Below are 20,220 nucleotides of genomic sequence, written 5' to 3'. Positions count from 1 at the left end.
AGCATGGCATGCGAGATGCTCTTCCTCCTCCTGGTTTTGTTTCTTCTGTCCCCAGCATGCCGTCGCCCCCGGGGCATGCCGGGGCACAAAGAGCACTCTTGCCACCAGAGCCAGGTGGAAGCAACGGGCCGACTCTGCCCAGCAGCCGTAGCGCAGCACTTCCAGCGCGAGCCGCCGTCTCCTGCTGCACTCACACCACAGAGGGGGATACACGATGCTCCGCCTGCGGGTTCAGAGCAGGAGAAAGGCCTGACTTCCAGGCCAGCACCCCCGTCCCCAGCCGGGGCCAGAAATCCTAACCCACGGCTGGAACACCGTCTATCTGGTTTATACCACTCTCACACAGCCCTGGGAATTGAAGACAAGCTTGTGTTGGATGGGGGATGGATGAGTTGAACAGAGAGGTAGGGTGATGCTCATCCTGGAGGAGAAAACCGGTCCCTGTGACAGCCGCGCAGAGAGACCAAAGGTTGCCGCCACGTTCCCGGGTCTGTGTTGGGTGTGCTATAAACCCGCACCAGGATGGAGACACGTGTACGACTTGCCTTGATTAACGGGTTTCCTGTTCTTTTCCTGTCTGTCCATTTTGTTTCGTTTTTCTTCTCCTGTTTTCTGTACTCTTTTGTTTGTTTGTTTTGGCTCCCCGGGAATGCCTGTTCTCCTCTCCTCCCTGTCTGCATCCTTTCCCTGCCACCCTCCCTGCCCTGCCACCCTGCCCCCATCCCCACTTACCACCCCGCCATGAGCAGTGGCCGCATCCATTACACTGAGATGTATGAAATGCTGACTCTCATGTCACCACCGCTAGGCCTCGGCAAGAGATGTCCCTCCAAGGTGGCATATAAGGTAGACCACCTCTTCCTTTGTTCTGGGCTAGTGACCAGCAGGAAATGGGCGCCAGCTGTGGGGAGGTCAGACGTGGGGAGGAAGCCGGGCTGGGGAGGGAGAGGAGGGAACCAAGGAAAAAAGGAATGATGAGATGAAAAGGTCATGACGCTTCACAGAAGGGGTGAAGTCCTGAATCGATACGCAAGGTGGTGTGTAAGACTATTCGCCGTGGGTTTTTTTTTTTAATGTTATTCTGTTTCTACAAGTGTGTGGCTTCTTGTGAGTGGGTTACTAGAAAGGAAGTGTTAAGTAGCATGTTTCCTTCTAGAGGAGGCAGAGTGGTGGGCTGTGGAATAGCATATATGGGCAAGAAGAAAGCCTGCAGCAAGACAGCTATCAGAGCTTATTAAAAAAAAACTTCAATCAGATAAGCTAAGGAAATAATGCAGAAATTCCTCTAAACATGGTTCAAGAAGAAATTTTTAGGAGAGAGGAAAACTCTTAACAAATTTCTTCCTCCATGACGTAGGGAGGAACGATGGCATGGTTCCTTCTAGGTACGAAAAGAAAGAGGAACGGCAACCTCCATCCCATGATACGTGATGAAGGATGCAGCTCCCTTCCCCATTAGCCCAGCTACCCGTTTTTCCTGGCAGTTCAAAGGAAAGGGTGATGATGGACACAAGTTGCATTCAGCATTAGATTTGCCTTCTTGGCATGACTATGGGTGGACTCCCCTCGGCTTGCTTAGGACAGCATTGTGCCTTGGGAGTCAACTGCCATTGGGGTGTTCAAGAGCCTTGGGGCCTGAACTTTTTCTCCACAATGGATAATAGTTACTGCTAATTCCCCATTGCTGTTTAGACTGACCCAGAACTCTGGAGCTCTTTCGTTCACCTAGGAATACACCCTAGCAATGTCGCCACTTCTCTAGAAGCCTACAGAAGTGGGAGAGAGATGGAAGTCAGATACAAACAAGAAACTGGCCTTACACTCTAAGACACCGTGTTTGCGGCATCACGTTAAGCAAGATGTTCCAATGGAGTTTTAGAAACCCTGTCTTGGGAAGAAACACTTGCCTTCCTGCTAGGCTGGTGGTTCTGTTGGAGGACCTTCTCCTGCTGCTACCTCCAAGTTGAAAGCTCCAGAGAGCATCTCATTGGAATGGGGGGGGCCATTAGGGACCCTTGTCCACCCCACTACATGGCTCCTCCTTTGAAGCTTAGGGGCTGGCATCCTTTTTGCTCACGATTCCACATCTAACGGTACCGGGTGGTGGAATGTGGCCCTAAGTTCTTTGAATTTCTGGGGTGAAGCTCAGTGGGAGAAGGGATGTGGGGATTGGAGGAAAAGTTAAAGAATTCCAAAAGCAAGATACTCTCTGGAAAGTGGATTTGGCCATTTCAGTTTGATCCCCCTTCCTTTGGGTGAGGGGAACAAGGCCTGCCCACTCTGCTCCTGCCTTGATCACCCTTCTCTTCTCTGCTCTCCCCAGCCCTCTTCCCCTAGACCTTGTTTGCACTCTCCCACTTTTCCATTCTGCTCCACTTCATCTTTTGGATAAGCTGGACTTCTGCATGTTCAACCATGTGCTGGCAAATTTCATCTTTTAAAGACTCAAAAAGGGGGCATCAGGATGCATCTTTCAAGTCAGATAAGCAAAGCACAATCTCCCCCATGTGAGTTTTGGGGGGTATTCATGGGACAAGTGGAATTGTAGAGCAGCCCTGAAACAGGGAATGGAGTCACCTCACAGAGCTGACTCCTTCCCCTGAGCCACTGCTTCTAGGAATCCCTATTAAAGACATTCTTAGGACTGTGGAGGAGTCCTACAGAATGATTAGTCCCTCTTCCCTTGGAATTCGGCATCATTCCCTAGAAATAAACAAAGCAAAACAAAACAGCAGCCAATGAGCCTTAAGTGAGAAGCCGGGAGAGGGCAGGACTGGGACAGGAGACGGGGGTATCCTTGCCCTTCTTTTTTGTCTCTGCATTTGACCTCTGCACTTTTCCTCCCTTCTCACCAAGGTTTCTCTCGATATATTTTTTTCCTCCTGCTGTTTCTTTTCTCTCTTTCACACAGAGGTTAGTCCTGATGAATATGCCAGTGGCTGAGGACATGACTGTCCACTTCACTTCCACGCTTATGGCTCTGATCCGGACAGCTCTGGACATTAAAATCGCCAAAGGTCAGTAAGCTTAGGGGGGGAAAAGATTCTGAAACAACTCACGCAGGGTGGCGCAGGATGGAAATGTTTGACCTTTCATCCCTCTGATGAGGCAGTGACCTGGAGATCAAATAGTAGGGTCCCTGTTTCACCTCTGAGCTACAGTAACTATTATATTTGCCCTTTCTTCTTGGTGAAATGAACGGTTTGATAATCACTAAGCCTCCTTTTGGCTTCAACACTATGTGATCTTTGGTGTCTGGCACAAAGTAGGCATTTTAGAAATATCTGTTGATTGAACAAATGAGTTTTGATTCAGTTCTTTTTTTTCTTTTCTTTTTTTCCCCCTTATGTGGTGCCTTTAACAACTTGGAAGGCTTCTGTGGCAGGTGCTATCATGGCAGTATTTTGTTCCTTTTGATTTCTAATTCAGTGGTTTAGGAAAGAAAGGGTTTACTACTTGCAGATGGGCCTCCAGCTTCCTGCTCTTGCCTGACCCAAATCCTTTTTAAAATCAGGTCACTCGGGCTTCTCTGGTGGCGCAGTGGTTGGGAGTCCACCTGCCGATGCAGGGGACACGGGTTCGTGCCCTGGTCTGGGAAGATCCCACATGCCGCAGAGCCGCTGGGCCCGTGAGCCATGGCCGCTGAGCCTGCGCGTCCGGAGCCTGTGCTCCGCAACGGGAGAGGCCACAGCAGTGAGAGGCCCGCGTACCGCGAAAAAAAAAAAAAAAAAAATCAGGTCACTCAGACTCTGGAGTCAGATCGCTGGAAGAACTGACACACGTATAAAGGCAGAGGAGGCTGGCTCGTGGCTCTCTGCATTCCCCCTTCTGATATACTGAGCAGCTGGGAGCCTCTGTGAATCAATGAGGAGGCTGATCTTGGTCCCAGGGCCTCGGCTCTCTGTGACAGGATATCCCTGAGTCACTGAAAACGGAGCCAAAATGTGTTCTGCTTCTTCAGCAGAAAGACCCAGTATTGCAAGGTCCACTGTCGCTAAGTACCAAGATCCCCTCTGAGAATATGACGTGCCATGCTGACTCAGCTCCTGCCCCACCTCCTCCCTCCGTCCTTGTTATTTCTGTGTCTGTTCTGTTTTCGCTATTAATAAATGTATCTTGCCCTAGGTGGTGCGGACAGGCAGCAGCTAGACTCAGAGCTACAGAAGGAGACCCTGGCCATCTGGCCTCACCTGTCCCAGAAGATGTTAGATCTGCTTGTGCCCATGCCCAAAGGTGTGGGGTCTCCTCCAGGGTATCCTTGTCACTGTGGGCCCAGCACGCCAAGACCACACCCTTGGGGGGAACACAGAATGATCGAGGAGATAAGGGAAGGGTGCTCTTTTATTCTTAGGAAACAAAAATCCCTCACTTCTCAAGTTCCTTTTGTCATTAATTGAAAACAGTTTCTTTGTTTTTTTTTTACTGAAGTATAGTTGATTTACAGTTGTGTTAATTTCTGCTATATAGCAAAGTGATTATATACATAATTAATTATATACATAAATATATTCTTTTTTATATTCTTTTCCATTATGGTTTATCCCAGGATATTGAATATAGTTCCCTGTGCTATACTAACCTTGTTGTTTATCCATCCTATATGTAATAGTTGGCATCTACTAACCCCAAACTCCCAATCCTTCCCTCCCCCACCCTCCCTCCCTTAGCAACCACAAGTCTGTTCTTTATGTCTGCGAGTCTGTTCTTTATGTCCGTGAGTCTGTTTCCATTTCGTGCCATATTTTAGAGTCCACATATAAGTGACATCATATGTTATTTGTCTCTTTCTGACTTAGTATGATAATCTCTAGTTGCATCCTTGTTGCTGCAAATGGCATTATTTTGTTCTTTTTTATGGCTGAGTAGTATTCCACTGTATATATGTACCACAGCTTCTTTATCTGTTCATCTGTTGATGGACATTTAGGTTGCTGCCGTGTCTTGGCTATTGTGAATAGTGCTGCTGTGAGCACTGAGGTGTGTGTATCTTTCTGAATTCCAGTTTTGTCTGGATATATGCCCAGGAGTAGGATTGCTGGATCACATGGTAGTTCTAGTTTCAGTTTTCTGAGGAACCTCCACACTGGAGAACAGTTTCTTAAGATAGGTCACTGCGGTTGTGGATGAAACTTCTTGGCTACATAGCTCTGTCCTTCCACATAACACAGTTCAGCAAACCTTCAAGCCGTTGGGGAAAAGGTGGTGTTACTAAGAGATGGAAACCTAGACCATTCTGGGGGTGGGGAGGTGCTTACTAACGTGCTGCACATCATTGGTAACATCACCCTCCCTGGGTGGCCGTGGAAGCTCCCTGAGGCTAGACATGGGGACCTGTTCACTCTGTAGCCTCAGTGCCTGGCACAGATGGAACCCTCAATAAATGTTGGATGGGTGGGTGGCCGAAGGGGCAAACCTGCTTCCTAGGTGTCCTCACTTTCCCCCCCGTGTCTTCTCCCTGTTCCCCTCCATGCCACACTTGTGTCTTCAGCCTCTGACCTGACTGTGGGCAAAATCTATGCAGCAATGATGATCATGGACTACTATAAACAGAGCAAGGTGAAGAAGCAGAGGCAGCAGCTGGAGGAACAGGTGAAGGTCAAGGACAGCGTGGTGGCTGGGTGGGCCCCTGAAGGGACAGGCCTGTGCATCCCTGGGGCACAGTGCCGTGCAAGTGCTTAGAAGCAGAGGTCAGGCTTTGCTTTGCAGGGTCCAGGAACCTCCCTAGGATCAAGGGATTAGAAAACCAGTGGGGCAGAGGTTCAGATAGTCAAACAGGGTATCAGTCGTATTCCTGTTTTACTCAAATGGTATTTTCCCCCCACAGTCATTTGAGTTCCTTTTTCCTCCTTTCCACTTTTAACACAGAAAAACGCACCCATGTTCCAGCGGATGGAGCCGTCATCTCTGCCTCAGGAGATCATTGCTAATGCCAAAGCCCTGCCTTATCTCCAGCAGGACCCCGTTGCAGGCCTGTGAGTATTACCAGAGGGTCCATGACTCCCCTGCTTGCATTATCACGTGTGCCATCGGGCAGACCCAGAAACTCATTGCCTAGAAGTGCCCGAGCTAATACTAACGCTGAGATGCATGGATGGTCCCCTCTCTGAGGGTGAGAAGACCACATGTTGTATCTTAAGATGGTTATTCAGCAGGGGTAATGGAAAAGCAGACTGAGCGTGTTTGGTGCCGTGGCCAGCTCCAGAGACAGGGAGCACTGTGAATGGACAAAGGAAGTAAGGGGCTGTATTAGTATCATCACTTTAGAGTGAACTCAGAGAGGTTCACTAAGTGGCCCAAAGCCATATGGCTGGTAGGAAGCTGAATTGGAATTTAAGTCAGTTATTTGCAAGCCCAGAGTCTTCCCACTACACCGTGTTATCTGTAATGAACAAAAAGAACCTTAAATCAGGCAAAACAATTTTTTGTTAATTTTCTATATTGAAAGTGGAAACAAAACCCTAATTAAGGCATGTGCCAATTCTTCCGAGTTGTAAGCCTTAGCCCCAATGTGGTCATTAGCCATAAAGGATCTAATGTAATATACATACTTCATTTTAATGCTTTCTTTCTCTCATCACAAGTGATGTACCCAAATGGTCCCTCTACCCAGCGTAAATGGCTTGTTGTCGTTGGTTATGATTAGTGACTTTTTTCCAGTCTAGCTCTCGTGGAACCAGTAAATCACTAAATATCACAACTTCAGTAATTGTCAGAGGAGTGAAATCCCAGGCTTAGGAATTGAGCCCTCAGTCAGAATACCATTTGCAATCTCTCACGCCATAAATTTCTTTCTGCCTGCGGTGTTGGAGACCTGTTTTTGAAAAGCATTGTTTTCAAAGGTCACAATCCAACGCATTTGAAAAAGAAAAAAAACGACCAAGGCCGTCGGTCGTTTTTACAAAACATGTGAGGTGTTTAAATAGCAGGTATGGATTCTCCTGTCTACAAAAAAACAAGTACATGTTTATCTTTGGTCTGTGCAGGAAGGTGGTCAAGAGGTATGATTAGAGTACTAGGGACTACCTCCTTGGAAGAGTTTACAGTGTTTTTCAAGGGTCTTTGGCTTAGAAATAGAGGACACCCTCCACCATCTAGATCTGTTTTAGCCACAATTTGCTGTACAAATTAACTCCCATCATTGGACTATTCCAGCCTCTGTCCCATATGTTTATTAATTCATTCACTCATTGATTTGACCAATATTTACTGAGAGTCGGTGTGACCCAAAAACTGGCTCAGACACTGGGGATTCAGTCCAGATAATCACACAGTCCCCATGGACACAGTTCTTAAAAAAGAAATTACAAGAGTGATAAAGGTTAAAATGTGGAAGGGTAGGCTATTGTGACTCTGTGTAAAGGAGGCAATGCACGTAGTTTGAGGATTTGAGGAAGCTTCCCTGAGGAAGTAACATTTGATTGAGACTCAAAAGCAGGTACTTCAAGAGGTGAAATAAAGTAAAGTATGGTAAGTTTAAGGAACCTAAGAACTGTCATGATGGTTGGAGCACAGAGATATCGGGGGACGTGGCAGGTGATGGATTTGGAGGGGCCAGGATGTAGGGATACAGAGGTAGTTTACAGGCAGGATACAGAAGTATTAGTGTCATCCAAGGATAATGGGTGACACGATCATCAGAGTGACATGATCAGGTTTGGGCTTTCCAGAGATCATTCTTTAATCCAGTGTGGGCTCCGTGGATTGGAGGGAAGCAGTTCGAGAGATAGAACACCATTTAGTACGTGGCTGCAATTGTGAATATTGGGAGACTGTGGCTTGGACTAACAGGATAGAAATGGGGAGAGAGAATCAGACTTGAGAGGCAATTAATACACAGAACGGATAGGATTTGGTGATTGATTGATTTGCTACATGGTGTGAGGGACAGGGAGGAATCCAAGATGACCCTCGGGTTTCTGGTTTGAGCTTCTAGGTGGATGTTGGTCCACTTCCTGAAACGGAGATGCTGGTGGAGCAGCAGGCTGGTTCTTTGGAACAACTTGTGTTTCTAGAGCCCTGAATTGTTCAAGTAGAGATTGCTTTGGAGGTAGTGTGGTGGACGTGACAGGGCTCCTCTCTCATTGAGCTTACAGCTGGTAGAAAAACAAACATGAAACAGATTGTCAGAAAAAAAACCACTTGTCATTTTTGATGATTTAATCACAGTTCTGGTGGGCGCTAGGATGGGGAAAAAATACATTATGATCTGATTGCTTGTGAGAGCGACCTCTGACGAGTTTATCAGGTAAGGTTTCCTTAAGGAAGTGACTTTTAAGAAGAATTTTGAAGGATGAATTCAAAAACGAGTTTGCAAGGGACCGGGTGTTTGAGAAGCATCCTGCACTCTGGGGAACAGCCTTTATTCAAGTCCTGAGGCAGAAAGAAGCCTGGCACCTTCAACCAACTGAGAGAGAGGCCTCTGGACTCTCTCCTAATAACAGTGAGAAGCCAGACAAGGTTTTCAAAGTAAGAGGTTACTCAGGGTTCAAATTCTTCAAGTCTATAAGGTTGTTCAGTGCTTTTAAGTGTCCTGTCTACCTATTGGGGATCCTGGAGTTACTCATTTTCTGTAGGACAAAAGGGGGCCCATTTCCTATAGAGCAGTGCTTGTTTCCCATGGTTCTCAGGCCAAGGCACACAGAAGAAGATGACTGACATTTAAGCAGTCGTTTAAACGGCAGACTGCTCTCTAGCAGTTGTAACAATTCAGCTAAAGCCCTCACTAGCAGCGAGGGGACAGGTTGGGTGAAAAGTGTGTGCTTCAGATTTTCCCCTATGATCCCAGTCTAACGGATTATTTTTCAGTAACTGGCAATCCTTGCTTAGGTCTCGGATTTTCCACTGGATTCACAGTCATTAGCAGGAGACTCTGCAGTGGCTCTCTCCGGAGCAGATGGGACACTGGCAGAGACGGTGTCCCATCTCTCCCTCCTAATTCCACACCCACTGAGGGAGCTGCTGCCGCAGTCACTGACCACGTTCCTCTTCCCGTGATCAGGAAGCTCAGTCTGCATGCTGGCTTAGGTCAAAGAGGAACTGTTACTGCACTAGTAGCAATGAGTGGCGGCAGCAGCGCCAAGTTCTCAGGAAAGATTGGCTGCCTCTTTTTTTTCCCTAACCAGCCCAGTGGATCCCATAGGCTGAGGGTGTCTTTCAGGTACCAAACCGTGGTTTAATAGCAGGCACACTGCAACAGCTCTCCATGCTTTTCATTCAGAGGCCCCTAAACACTTGGCCAACTCTGCCCCTGTCCTTTTTTACCTCATCACCATTGAAGCATCCTCCTACATAGCCATCGACCCAGACGTTGTCACCTCTTTCACCTCTTCTGAAATCGTTCCATGCAGTTCATACACCAGCAGTGTCTGATACAGAGCAGTCCTTCAATAAATGTTCATGGCATTGAATTGTTTGGTTTGGCCAGGGATGTTGGCACAATAAAACCATATTCTGAGAGTGGAGGAAATTTTTTAAAAGACCATGACTGCTTAATATTTAAACAAACTGTTCACTTTAAACTATGGCATTTTTCTGCCGAATGGAGAAACTGAGCAGAAACAGGTTTACAATCTAGCATTGGTCTTCCATATGGCTGAGTGTGACAAATGATGTCATTTGTCACAGATATGCTAGTCGCCAGCAAAATGATGAATGGTTCCAAATGCAGGTTGAAAACAGTGGTTCCTCTTTTCCAATGTTTTTTTAAAAAAATTTTCTATTCTAGGGCCAGCCACCTGTAAGTTATCAGGCTTTCAAGCCAGCCAAGGCTAAATGGTATTGCCCTTGCTGGGGAGGAAGTCTTGTCTGGGTGGGAATTGGTAATGACAACTACGTCATGACTGTTTCTCTTTCTCTTATGCACACGTTACCTCTGAACTTGGCATTGCTTTGCAGGAGTGGCCGGAGTGGATACCCTTCGATGAGTCCACTCTCCCCGCAGGAAATATTCCAGTTGGCCTGTATGGACCCAGCTGACGATGGACAATTCCAGGAACAGCAATCTCTGGTGAATGAATGAGTTACATGACCTCAAAAATACTTCCTTGGTTTCCTGATCCCTCCCCCTCTCATTTTCAAATTTTATTCCATAGCCTTGCTCCATCAGAAAAAAAACCTTTCTGATCGTCCAACCAATTACCCTGAAAGTTTCCTGCCATCTCCCCTTTCATAGCTGAGTTTCTCATGTTCTTTGACAAATGCTCCCTCTTCGGGTTTTACAACCCCAGAGGCTCCTTACCTGCTTCAGGAACTTATAATGCTTCAGGCCAAGCCCTCTTAATTTATGCCCCTGGGCATCAAATGGAGAAGCAGAAGTGACAAATGAAATCTTGCCTTTGAGAGGGAACCTTAGGATGAATCATCATAAGAATGGATGGCACCAATGGATGACAGATGGAACTTTAGATTTTGATAATACAAAGCTAAAATGGGACTCCCAGAGATGATGGACTTTACTATTAGTTCAGGAGCCATGAGGTCAAGTTCCCTCTGGAGCTTAGAATTAAAATCCAGGTGGTTATTGGTCTGGAAAGAAAAAGGGTAAAACCCAACCTTTGCAGTAGTCTATATAGACAGCTTGTATTAAGTGAGTCCCATGTCACTTTGATTCTAATTCACCTGTGTTGTTCTCTCCCCTTCATTTTTTTCCCTGACCCCTCCCCACTGTTAGTGTACCCCAGCGCCTTCCTGAATGGATGTGTGGGTGGAGTGTGGGTGTGGCCTGCTTGTGGAGGGCATGTCTGATGGAATGGGTACCCTTCAGAGGGGAAAAGGGACTAATTGGTCCAGATAGTTTTAATTCTAAAAAGGGCCTCTCGTCATTTTATGGCTTGCCTGGTGATGTGTCTGTCTGGTGAGAAAAATCTCAATCATGTGTCCTTTCTTTCACAGGGAGGCTTCATTACATCACCCTTTCCGCAGGTTTCCCGGGGCTGAGCTGTAGTGCCAGGACTTTTTGGATATATGTTCATCTCATTGTCAATACTGGTGTCTGTAATTCAATTCAGGTGTCAGCCCATGCTATACACTCACCACTGTGTACTCCTGCCCATCCTTTGGGGCTCCCTGCTCAACGTCCTGGGACATGGCCATGATTTGTGTGTGTGGGCGTGTCTTGCACCACCTCTGATACCCGTTGGCTGCAGTTGTTGTTACCACGTAGACTGCAGTGTTGTTATCACGTCTGTTTTGAGTCAGACCTCGGTGCTATAAAGAGCACATACTGCAAACACTGTAACTTCTTCAGGTGCACACATCATGTCCTTTGAAGGCAGTCCTCCCGTTCACACCAGGAACCACTCAGCCAAATGGTCATTGAGGCCAAGGGGGTGTCTCAGGCCCCCTTTCCTTTAATAGTACCCGACTCATACACCCATGTTTTTAGGTGTCATTTCCTAAATGTAAAATGCTTTTTTTCTGGTATAATCTCCAGATGTCTAAGATATTCCTAGGTCTCTTTGTTGGGTGGCCCACGTAAACATTTTTAAAGCGGCTCTACTCTTTGCGCAATGACACTAGCTGTCTATACAGAGCACGTACATTTGCCAAACTAACATTCTTTAACCAGGAAAATTAAATGATTTGGGCACGACCCTAGAGATCTCCCATCCAACCTTCTTAAAGCTCTCAAGTGCTCTCATAGTCCAATACATACGGTAACTGAGCACTTGAAACGTGACTAGTCCAAATTGAGACGTGCCATAGGTGTAAAGTACATGCCAATGTCAAAGACTTGGTACCAAAAAATGTAAAATAGCTCATTAATTTTTTATATTGATTACATGTGGCCATGAGAATATTTGGCTATATTGGGTTACATAAAATCTATTAAATTTCATGTTTCTTTTTACTTTTTAAAATGTAATTACTAGGAAATTTTAAATGACATAAGTGATTTGCATTATATTTCTATTAGACTGCACTAGTCCAAAGCATTCCTGAAAGATGGCTACCCACCCCCCATTATTGGATGGTTTCAATCATAAGAAAGCTCTTAAAATCACGCGTCTTAAGGTTTCAGAAGATAAACCTGACACCGGAAATTGCTGACTTTCCTTAAAATAGTGATTTCTATTTAATTGACAAATGGCTTCTTCAGATTACAAGCATAAACCCCATACTGTCAACTTGCAGAAGGTAAATTTCACAAAGCTATAAAATCTGAAGCATTGCTCAGTGATAACTAAGATGATACTTAACCAGAAAAGGTGATCCTTATCCCTCAATCCTAGTTAGCGCTTTCTGTTTGGGACATCTGGTATGCCACCTATGTGCACACATAGACACAAACATACATACACATACAACGGAGACCTTAGAGATGCAAGTGTCTCTTCTGAAAGCCGTTCTTCACATGGAGGAGGCAGAAGCATCCCCTGGAAGTGAGAAGCAATGGGATGGAATCAGGTCCCACAAGCTTGGCTGTGTGTTTATTTCTAGGAGCCAGAGGTTAGTGAATTAAAAAGCGTGCAGCCCTCTAACCATGGCATCTACCTTCCTCCGGACACCCAGGAGCATGCGGGATCTGGGAGGGCATCCTCTATGCCACGCCTGACTGTGGATCCCCAGGTAAAACGCAACCACCACCTACCACATGCAGTGGCATCCTGGGCTGTATTGAATTGGTGGGTTCTGAACACACATCTGATATCTTCAGGTGAGCCCTTGACCTGCCCCCACCCCTTCTCTATAAGCAAAACCTGGCTCACGGGCTTTCTCTACAGAGCCTGCTCCTCCACACCGTGTTTCCAATGAAACCCTAGCCACAACAGCCTAGCCAGCCAAAGGGCAGGCCCCCGGATGGGCTCAACATCCTCAAGACCCAACCAGCCATGCAAGAAATATTTTCCAGGATTTCCCCTGTGCATTTTTCCTCCTTTTCTCCTTTCCTGGTTCCTCTAGCGCATAGGCAGTTACGTACACACACAGCTCTGTGTCAGGACTGTCTGTCCTAACCAGTGCAGGCCACGCCTCATTTCTTTGTCTGTTTTCCTGGCTTTTTTCTGTCTGTCTGTCTTACATCAAGTTTTGACAGAGACAAGAAGTTTTTGTGGATCTGTTTTCACATCTGTGGCAAGTCAAAATGCCAGAGTTTAAGGTGGAGCTGGGGTGGGACTGATCGAGAGAGCGCAGTGCATTCTCAGGAGCTACTCATTTACAAGCTCTCCTAAGCTCTAGCGCTATAGGGTGGCGCCTTCCCTGAGGAGGGCAAAAAACAAGCGGCAAAGCCGTGCTTCTTTCGAGGTGGAGACTTTTTGACAGTTGCCCTCACTTGTTTCAAAGTGGCTCCAGGTTCACGGCAGGTCCTGGCTGAGTCTCCAGGGTAGATGGTTCTATGGGCAGCTTGCACAGGACCCTCAGCTCCTTGCTTTCCTGAGCGTGAAGAGGAGCCCTGCACCAGCCCAGTGACTAAGTTAACGTAAAGACACTTTCTGGAACAGCCTCCTCCAGCTAAGGTCTGAGCAAAAGGGATTTATGGGAGATGACAATTTGCAGTCTTCAACAATCTCAGTCCTACATCTTCCTTACTTCTAGACCATTTCAGTAATTAATCCATACCTTGTGTTCTTCTGGGGGGCTCATGTTTCCAGGTGGTGACAGACCCTAGCTCCATAAGACGTTCATTTTCCACTATTCGGGAAAAGCGTTCAAATTCCTCTTGGCTGGAGGAATTCTCCATGGAGCGAAGCAGCGAAAACACCTACAAGTCGCGTCGCCGGAGTTACCACTCCTCCCTGAGGCTGTCAGCCCACCGCCTGAACTCTGACTCAGGTGAGGGAGTCTTCACCGTTTGCCTCTTTTCTGACGAGAACTGAAAGTCACAGGAACAGAATCTAGGTAAAGATGGGGTTGCGGAGAGTGAAGGAACAATGCTCCTTAACAAAGGGGGTTTCCTGTCTGACTCACATCATGAAACAAAGCAACAAAACCCTCTCTAGTCATCACAAAGGCTGATGAGATTTCTTTCTTCCAGACCAGGGCTATAAAAATCATTAAAACAGAGTTTTCCCAAGGGCCTTCTACAAAACCACTCCACTGCCTTAGGGAAGCATTAGAGACCCCCTGGCAAGGGCGGAGCGTTACCCGCTAACTGCACTTCGACCCAGACAGTGCTACCTGGAATTCTTTTATGCATTTGAGTTTTGTTTTTTAAGGAAAAGGGTCATATTGATAGAAACAGAAAATCACTAGTCTGGTTCAAACTATTTTTACGAAGTGAAGAAACAAAGATAAAAAAGCAGTGACATGTCCCATATCATAGGGCCAGCAAGTGGCAGAGAGGGGACTAGAAGTGAAATCCATTGACTTCAGTCCTAGGGCATTACAGTAACTGTGTTTACTTTGTTCATAGCAACTTCTTAATTCCCTTCTGCTAGTGCCGTTTTCCCTCTAAAAAGTTACACACCCATGTTTAGGACGTAGAGGATTCTTGGGCCACATTGCTGGCAGAGATTCTACCTGAATTGTATCTAGCGTAAATGGAAGAAGAGAGTGATTGCATCCTTGAATTTGCAAGTCTTTCCAGTGGCAGCTTGCACACTTACCTCTTCACAAAAGGGTAATTTTCCAGTCTTTCTCTCCTTCTTCCCTTTCAGATCACCTGTTGACATGTCTGCAGAAGCCAGGGTCCTTGAGGGGCCTGGTCCCAAGCTGTAAGACTTATCTTTGTGTTCAGCGGCCAGGATGGGCAGAGTTACGATAGTTGCTTCTGTCATCTCTCATAGGCCACAAGTCCGACACCCACCGCTCAGGGGGCAGAGAGCGGGGACGATCGAAAGAGCGAAAGCATCTTCTCTCTCCCGACGTCTCCCGCTGCAACTCCGAGGAGCGAGGGACCCAGGCCGACTGGGAGTCCCCAGAACGTCATCAGTCCCGGTCTCCCAGCGAGTGCAGGTCGCAGACCTCCAACAGACCGGTGAGCATGGAGAGGAAGCTGAGCCTCTGCAGAAGACAGGGAGGGGCGGGCTGTTAACATGAGGTGCAGAATGTGGGCATCCAGCACCCACACAGACCTCAGCTTCACAGGAAACTGCATCCACTGTGCATAGAGGTTAGCTTTTTACTTAACACTTGTGTACTCAGAAATGATACGGATTTACAGAAAACCAAAGAGCCCCCCAAGAAAGACAATGGTGTCTAGGGGTCATTCCATCTTGGTTCTCAGTATCCAGAGTTACAAAGTCACAACAAATAAGTTCATAAATATCTCAGGCAGATTTCAGAGGAAAGGATGGTTTTTTAGCCAGAAAAGCTTTGACCAGTCGTGTGACCCTTAGTATTGGTTGGAATGGTGATTCCTCTCTCAACACAGGATTCAAAAGTCAGATCAATTCAACTTCATCTATCTAGCTTCCAGCCATCCCAAGAGGAAGAGCATCTCTCCTTCCGGCCAGTTGCTGAAACGTCAGCCTAGGTCTAAGATACAACTACGAGAGCTGTGTGAAAACACTCTCTGGCCCTGTTTTCCTCCTGACTACCATCCCTCACTCCCTGCCCTACCTTGCTCCAATGCTCTCGGAGTCCAGATGTGAGACCCATCGGCAGTGAGCAGTGGGCAAGAGGAAGGGCTTCCACAGCCAACTTTCAGACGCAGTTGAGAAGTTTACTTCTAGAGCAGTGGTGTCGAGTTTTAGTGCAGAACGGAGTCACCTAGGGCTTGTTCTAAGTGCACGTTTCTGGGACCTCGAGGCTTCTGCTTCAGTAGTGAGACCCGCTGTAAAGTAGAACCCAGAAGTCTGCACTTGGAAGGACCCCAGAATCTCCCAGGAGATCTTGAGCATGTGGTCCCTAGGTTACACGCACACCTTAAGCCTCAACACCGAGCTGGAGGTCCATGTACCAACCCCTGGGCTCAGAGACCCTTGGGACTGTGTCAGGCCTGAACCAGCAGATAAGTGGGGGGGGGGGGGTGTGTGTAGAAGCCAAGTTAGTCTTAGCACGCCACTGAAAACACAGATGCAAAAAGAGAAGATGAGGGAAGGTATTTGCCATGCCCTTAGATCCAATTCCCAAGAACGTTCCCCAGACAGAGCAACTCTAGAGCATTCGTTTACCTTTCACGTAGTTGTCTTTCCCAAAAGCTTCAAGTCTTTCTTTCAGCGTGCCACGTGCTAGAGAGAGTGAGCTTCCGGATCTTTGCTACTCAACGTGTTTGTTCCAAGGACCGGCAGCACCTGTGAGCTTGTTAGAAATGCAGGATCTCAGGCCCCACCCCAGACTTTCTGAGCTGCGTCTGCAGTTTAACAAGACCCCAGAGATGCATAAGGATATTGAAAGTTGACATACCCTGGTCTCCATGGTACTGGCTCCTGAGTCTCCTGTAATCTCTGCGTCCCTGAGCGGATGCGACTGGTAGCAGAGGGGACTCTGGTGGCTCTCTGTAGGAGGGGTTAGGGACCTTAACCAGGTCCCAAGTAGGAATGATGCCAAACCCAGGCTAACATGCCATGTTCTTCCTGCCGCACAGGGCACAGGGTCCCTCAGTGAAAGCTCCATTCCCTCCGTCTCCGACACCAGCACCCCAAGACGAAGTCGTCGGCAGCTCCCACCTGTCCCTCCGAAGCCTCGGCCCCTCCTATCCTACAGCTCCCTGATAAGACACACTGGGAGCATCTCCCCACCTGCTGATGGGAGCGAGGGTGGCTCCCCACTGACCTCCCAAGCTCTGGAGGGCAATGACGCCAGCCTGCCCGAGCCTTGCAACCCCCGGTACGTACAGCAGGGCCACCCCTCCTCCCCACAGCGCTACATCTCTGAGCCCTACCTGGCCCTGCACGAAGACTCCCACGCCTCGGACTGTGGCGAGGAGGAGACGCTCACCTTTGAAGCAGCTGTGGCGACCAGCCTCGGCCGGTCCAACACCATCGGCTCAGCCCCGCCCCTGCGGCACAGCTGGCAGATGCCCAATGGGCACTATCGGCGGCGGAGGCACGGGGGGCCTGGACCAGGCATGATGTGTGGAGCCGTCAGCGACCTTCTGAGCGATACGGAAGAAGACGACAAATGCTAGAGGCCGCGCCCCCCTCCGATGCATGCTCTTCTCTCAACACGGAGAAAACCAAGACCCCAATTGGGAAGCCAGTGCGGCCCGGGGGGGAGGAAGAGGGAGGAAGAAGATAGAAGGACACCGTGCATTATCAGAGAAGAGGAAGGAAAGGACAGAAGGAAAACCGGTCAAACCCACCAAATCGCTGTATTTCCCTTGGCAAGATGGGCACTGCCATAGTTCTGCCTCTTTGCTGGGGAAAGAATATACAAGAACATGGAGGGTTATTCCCAGGGGAGAAGGGACACGAGGATGGCTTTGCTTCCCCTTGCCCCTTCCCACTTTTCTATAGCCGCGGGGATGTCAGGCCGGCCTGTGGCTATGCCTGTTGCCCTGAGAAGCCTGGAAGACATTCTGGCTCTTAACTGGGGAGTCATGGAGACCCTGGGAGAGGACTCTCCTCCCTCACCAGCCCTTCCTCCTCGGCCAGCACCCCTGCCACCAGGCCAACCATGACGGCATCTCATGCGTTATCCTGTGGCTTGCGTCCCCAGAGGAAGCACAGGCTGAGTTCAGGAGCATTGGATGTCAAGGGTAGGAGGCAGAGAGGGAGGGGGAAGGGGAAGGGGTCGGGGCGCTGTGGTAGCAGCAGCGAGAGCCGGTCTGGGTGAGCAAAGCCATAGGCCGGCAGCCCTCACCATAGCGGGGGGGGGGGGGGGCAAAGGAGCGGAGAGCTGCTGCTGCTGGTCGCTGCAGTCCCGTCTGAGGCCTGTCACCCACTCAGTAGGTGCTGTGTTCATTGAGGATAGGCCAGGGAGGCCCCCTGAGGTCCAGGGAGGTGCCGAAGGCTCTGGTAAGGGTGACATTTTCAAAGTATTTAACAACCCGTGTGACCAGGGCACCCGCTGATGAGCGTGGAGTCCAGCCTCAGCACTGGCACCCCATGCCCCGTCAGGCCTCACTTAGCCCGGGAGAGGCCGGGCACGGGGGAGCCCCGAGGGTGGGCTGAGTGTGGCAGGGGGGCACTTAAGGGGCTCAGGCAGAGTCAGTTTTCCAACCAGTATAGAGGTAATTCAGTATGTGGAACGGCGCCGCAGCCGGCCCAGCACATACCGGCTGCATGTCAGCCCAGACTCTGGGCCAGGAGCAGAAGACCTCTTTGCCAAGCAGCAAGGCCAGTGCCGTGCCAAGGCCAGCGAGCCCAAGTGCCAGTGGCCTGGCCTCCCCAGCCACTCCCCAAGAGGGCAGCACACACACATCCAAGGTGAGCTACACATTACCTGGTAGGGACTTCTTCCGTAGAGATGAGAAGGGCCAACAGATTGCAACCAGAGAAGCTTCAATGAGAGAGTCCCTCTGAGTTTACTGAGGAGCTCCTGTGAGGGAGGGACGCTTGGACGGGCAGCTTCTGCAGCTAGTTTGTGGTTGAGGGTCAGTTTGTCAGGATACTTTAAGGTGATGAGTAAATATACCTCAGCTTAGACCTGGGCTGTTCCTGCTAGCAAAGCAGGCTCCAGTGGGGCCTCAGTACACAAGGTGACAGGCCTGGGACCCCAGTGGTCCTGAATATTCCCCTGGGCTTTCCCCATCCCTAAAGTAGAGCTGAGCAGAAGACAACCTCAGGACATTGTTCCTAACCCCCAAAACTCATAAGCATTGAGAAGAAGAGAGCCCTTTCTTAGCTGATCAGTTCTCCTTCACTGTATCGATTATCCATTCGGTGGAAACACATCATCCCCTCATGTCCCTCTCCAGTCCTCCAGCACCATCACCGTTAGGTGGAAGGATTTCCTGCACGGGGTACCAGGCAGGGCCCTCCTCTCCCAGCCAGGAGCAGATGGAACCTGCCTCCCGGGACCCTCCATGGGGCAACTCAGAGGCCCCCAACTGAGATCGCAGCGGATAAACACTCTTTATTCTCCTCCGGCCCAGGCAGACTTCACGTCTTGGGTAGGAGCAGTCAGTGGCTGTTATTACGAACTTGGGTTGTTTTGTTTTGTTGTTGTTGTGGAAATAGAAATAAGGCATCGTCGTATCAGCTCTGCAAAGCCAGATTCAACCCTGCGGCTGCAGAATCATTTGTGATGGCCCTGCCTTCTGTCCTAGACACGGATGGAGCGCCACGGCCCAGAGCCAGCCCCCAACCAAAGCAGTCCTGGGGCAGGAGACGAGTGAGGCAGAGACGTAGGCCTCCCACTCTGAAACCCTCGTCTTTTTTCCCTTTCCTCTCCCACTCAGCACACGCGTGTGCTCAGGGGTAACTGGGAGCGTGACTGTGTAACCCCCTGATCCTAACAGGCGGGATTGTTACCTGAGACTCAGACTCGGGGCCTTGTACTGTCTTAAAGGTTTCCCCTGCTCGGTGTCCTTTCCTGCCAAAGTGCTGCTATGGGCTGCTTCGCACAAAATTGCTTTCTTCCACCTCGGAAATGCAGCTTTCCTGAGGGAACGGCTGATACGGGACGGCCATTCTGCACCAGCGAGTCTATTGCATTGTGTTTTGAGAATGGGTGTTGAAGTGACGTCTTACACCATTGCAACAGGAGGCACTGAGGCTGGCAGAGCAATTACCAGAAGTGGGATTTGCCTGCAAACAACATTACAGACACTCGATTTGCTGTGCCAGGAAACCTTCCTGGACCTCTGAACTCCTTAAACTCACATCCACACAAGCACTTGAGTCCTGAATAAAGTGGCATACTGCACTGTAGATGCAGGCCCCTGACCAACTCCTTGGGCTTTTGTAGTACCCATGAACTTACGAACTCATCTCTTTAATTCATCTCCCCCTGACCAAGAAATCAGGTTTCTAATCCCTTAGCCTGCATTTACCCTTCTATTAAGACCAGATAATAAAAGACAATTTTCTATGAAGTCACGGAACGCATTAGCATAATCTTGCAATGGTTTCCTCCCACCTCTGAATAAATATGAACCCTAACCTTCCCCCAGTAGCCAACCTGGAGATCCATTCCTAGGTGTCAGAGTCTGCCTCTTTCCCTTGAAAAGATCCCCCCCACCTTTAAATCTCAAAACCTGTGCTTCTCTTTGGATTAAAAAGTAAGGCAGCATCTTGAGAAATTCCAAGCAAAACAGAACCACCACCAGTGTTTGAGATACACAGCGTGCTCAAACTCAGCACTGTAGGTCCCCTCGGAAGAATCTTTAGCTGCACGTCCAGTTTCCCTTGCCAGTGTGAGCCTTCGGGATCCCCTCAGAGTAAGAAAGAGGGAGGT

General features: G+C 48.8%; 1 protein-coding gene across 1 annotated transcript in view; it reads left to right on the top strand.

The window, feature by feature from the left end:
• CACNA1E (calcium voltage-gated channel subunit alpha1 E) overlaps nucleotides 1-19,858 on the top strand; it is a gene marked incomplete at its 5' end in the record, with an annotated part of 141,418 nt that extends 121,560 nt beyond the window's left edge. The window contains 10 exons of the mRNA XM_027082654.1: nucleotides 750-846; nucleotides 2,912-3,017; nucleotides 4,126-4,233; nucleotides 5,489-5,589; nucleotides 5,866-5,972; nucleotides 9,895-10,006; nucleotides 12,439-12,567; nucleotides 13,590-13,770; nucleotides 14,724-14,914; nucleotides 16,466-19,858. Of these exons, the coding sequence (XP_026938455.1) occupies nucleotides 750-846; nucleotides 2,912-3,017; nucleotides 4,126-4,233; nucleotides 5,489-5,589; nucleotides 5,866-5,972; nucleotides 9,895-10,006; nucleotides 12,439-12,567; nucleotides 13,590-13,770; nucleotides 14,724-14,914; nucleotides 16,466-17,008 (1,675 nt within the window). The remainder of the gene's footprint in view (nucleotides 1-749; nucleotides 847-2,911; nucleotides 3,018-4,125; nucleotides 4,234-5,488; nucleotides 5,590-5,865; nucleotides 5,973-9,894; nucleotides 10,007-12,438; nucleotides 12,568-13,589; nucleotides 13,771-14,723; nucleotides 14,915-16,465) is intronic.
• Nucleotides 19,859-20,220: the final 362 nt, after the last annotated feature.

Source organism: Aethalodelphis obliquidens, unplaced genomic scaffold (genome assembly GCF_003676395.1).
Source record: "Aethalodelphis obliquidens isolate GAN/ISIS:26980383/991018 unplaced genomic scaffold, ASM367639v1 scaffold48, whole genome shotgun sequence".
Taxonomy (NCBI): domain Eukaryota; kingdom Metazoa; phylum Chordata; class Mammalia; order Artiodactyla; family Delphinidae; genus Aethalodelphis; species Aethalodelphis obliquidens.
The sequence above is the reverse complement of the archived record's forward strand: the minus strand, read 5'-3'. Positions and strand labels throughout refer to the sequence as shown.